The 1,427-nt window shown below is 49.1% G+C and overlaps 1 protein-coding gene across 1 annotated transcript in view; it reads left to right on the top strand.

Annotated features, from left to right (window-relative positions):
* Positions 1–1,111, top strand: part of ZNF703 (zinc finger protein 703) — a 5,328-nt gene extending 4,217 nt beyond the window's left edge. Inside the window, exon 2 of the mRNA XM_040342181.1 lies at positions 1–1,111. This exon is cut by the window's left edge and continues 406 nt beyond it. Within this exon, the coding sequence (XP_040198115.1) occupies positions 1–980 (980 nt within the window). The 3' untranslated portion in view covers positions 981–1,111.
* The last annotated feature ends 316 nt before the right edge of the window (positions 1,112–1,427 follow it).

Here is a 1,427-nt window from a genome sequence, read left to right as displayed (position 1 = left end):
CTGAGGTGTCTCAAAGCAACCCCACCCATACCAGAGCCAGCATCAGCAACTCCAGCGCCGAGTCCAGCCAAAGCGGGGACGTGACCCCCAACAGCAAATCCGAGCCGCCGTCGATGGGATCCGGCCACGTGGCCCCGGTGTCTCCTTACAAAGGTGGACACTCAGTCTTTCCTCTTCCACCATCTGGCCTTGGATATCATGGATCCATAGTGGGTGCTTATGCCGGGTACCCATCACAGTATGGGTTGGATCACACCAAATCAAGCCTGGTTGGTAATCAGCTATCTGGGACTTTAGGTCTGCCGGGGAAACCACCCAGCTCCAGTCCTTTGACCGGAGCCTCTCCTCCGTCTTTCATGCAAGGATTATGCAGGGACCCCTATTGTCTGAGCTACCACAACGCCTCGCACCTCGGTAGCAGCTGCTCCACCTGTGTGCACGACCCCTCCGCCATGAAGTCTGGATACCCTCTAGTCTACCCCAGCCACCCTCTCCATTCAGTGCACACTACAATGTCTTCCACCGTCACCCCTTCCTTGTCTGGCCACCCTCTCTACACCTACGGCTTTATGATCCCCAACGACCCGGTCCCCCACATATGCAACTGGGTGTCTGCCAATGGACCTTGCGACAAAAGATTTTCCTCCTCGGAAGAACTCCTCGCCCATTTACGGACTCACACCTCCTTGCCGGGGGCCGACAAACTTTTGGCTGGTTACCCTACGTCTGGTTTGGGGTCCGCCGCTTCCTGCCACCTCCATCTCCCTCCGTCAGGGCCCGGAAGTCCCAACACACTGCCAGGGTCTCTGTCCTTAAGGAATCCACATACTTTGGGACTAAACAGGTACCACCCGTATGGAAAAAGCCCCTTAACGCCCAGCGGTCTCCCAGTACACTCCTTACCGGCAGGATCTTACTATTCGCCGTACGCTCTATATGGACAGAGGTTAACGTCAGCTTCAGCGCTAGGATACCAGTAAATATATCGAATTCCCCGACTCATAGACTGTATATTTATTTACTGTATGTTAGCTTCAAGCTGGGAATATTAAGTGCATTATTTACAACAAAAAAATCCAATGGTATGCAAACATTCTGTGCCCCCCCCCCCCCCCAAAACAATTCTTTTGCATTATCAGTTTGTCTTCCATTTGGTCTTTTTTTTTTTCTTCTCTTTATTTTTATTTTATTTTTAATTTTTTTCCTTTTTTTTGTGCAGTTTTGCATGATATTCATCGCTTATTCAAACCCTTTTTTCTTATTATTTTCCCTCTTAGGAGGTTAACAAAAAAAAAAAAACATTTAAAAAACACGGCCTCCTCTTAATTTTTTGTACAGCTCTAAAAGAAGTGTATTTTTTTGTAATGTGTTCTCGGCATGGAGGGAGAGAGCGGGTGGGAGGAGGAAGGAGAGAGAGAGAAAAAAAA

This window comes from Rana temporaria, chromosome 3 (genome assembly GCF_905171775.1).
Source record: "Rana temporaria chromosome 3, aRanTem1.1, whole genome shotgun sequence".
Taxonomy (NCBI): Eukaryota; Metazoa; Chordata; class Amphibia; order Anura; family Ranidae; genus Rana; species Rana temporaria.
This window is presented reverse-complemented; position numbering and strand designations above follow the sequence as displayed.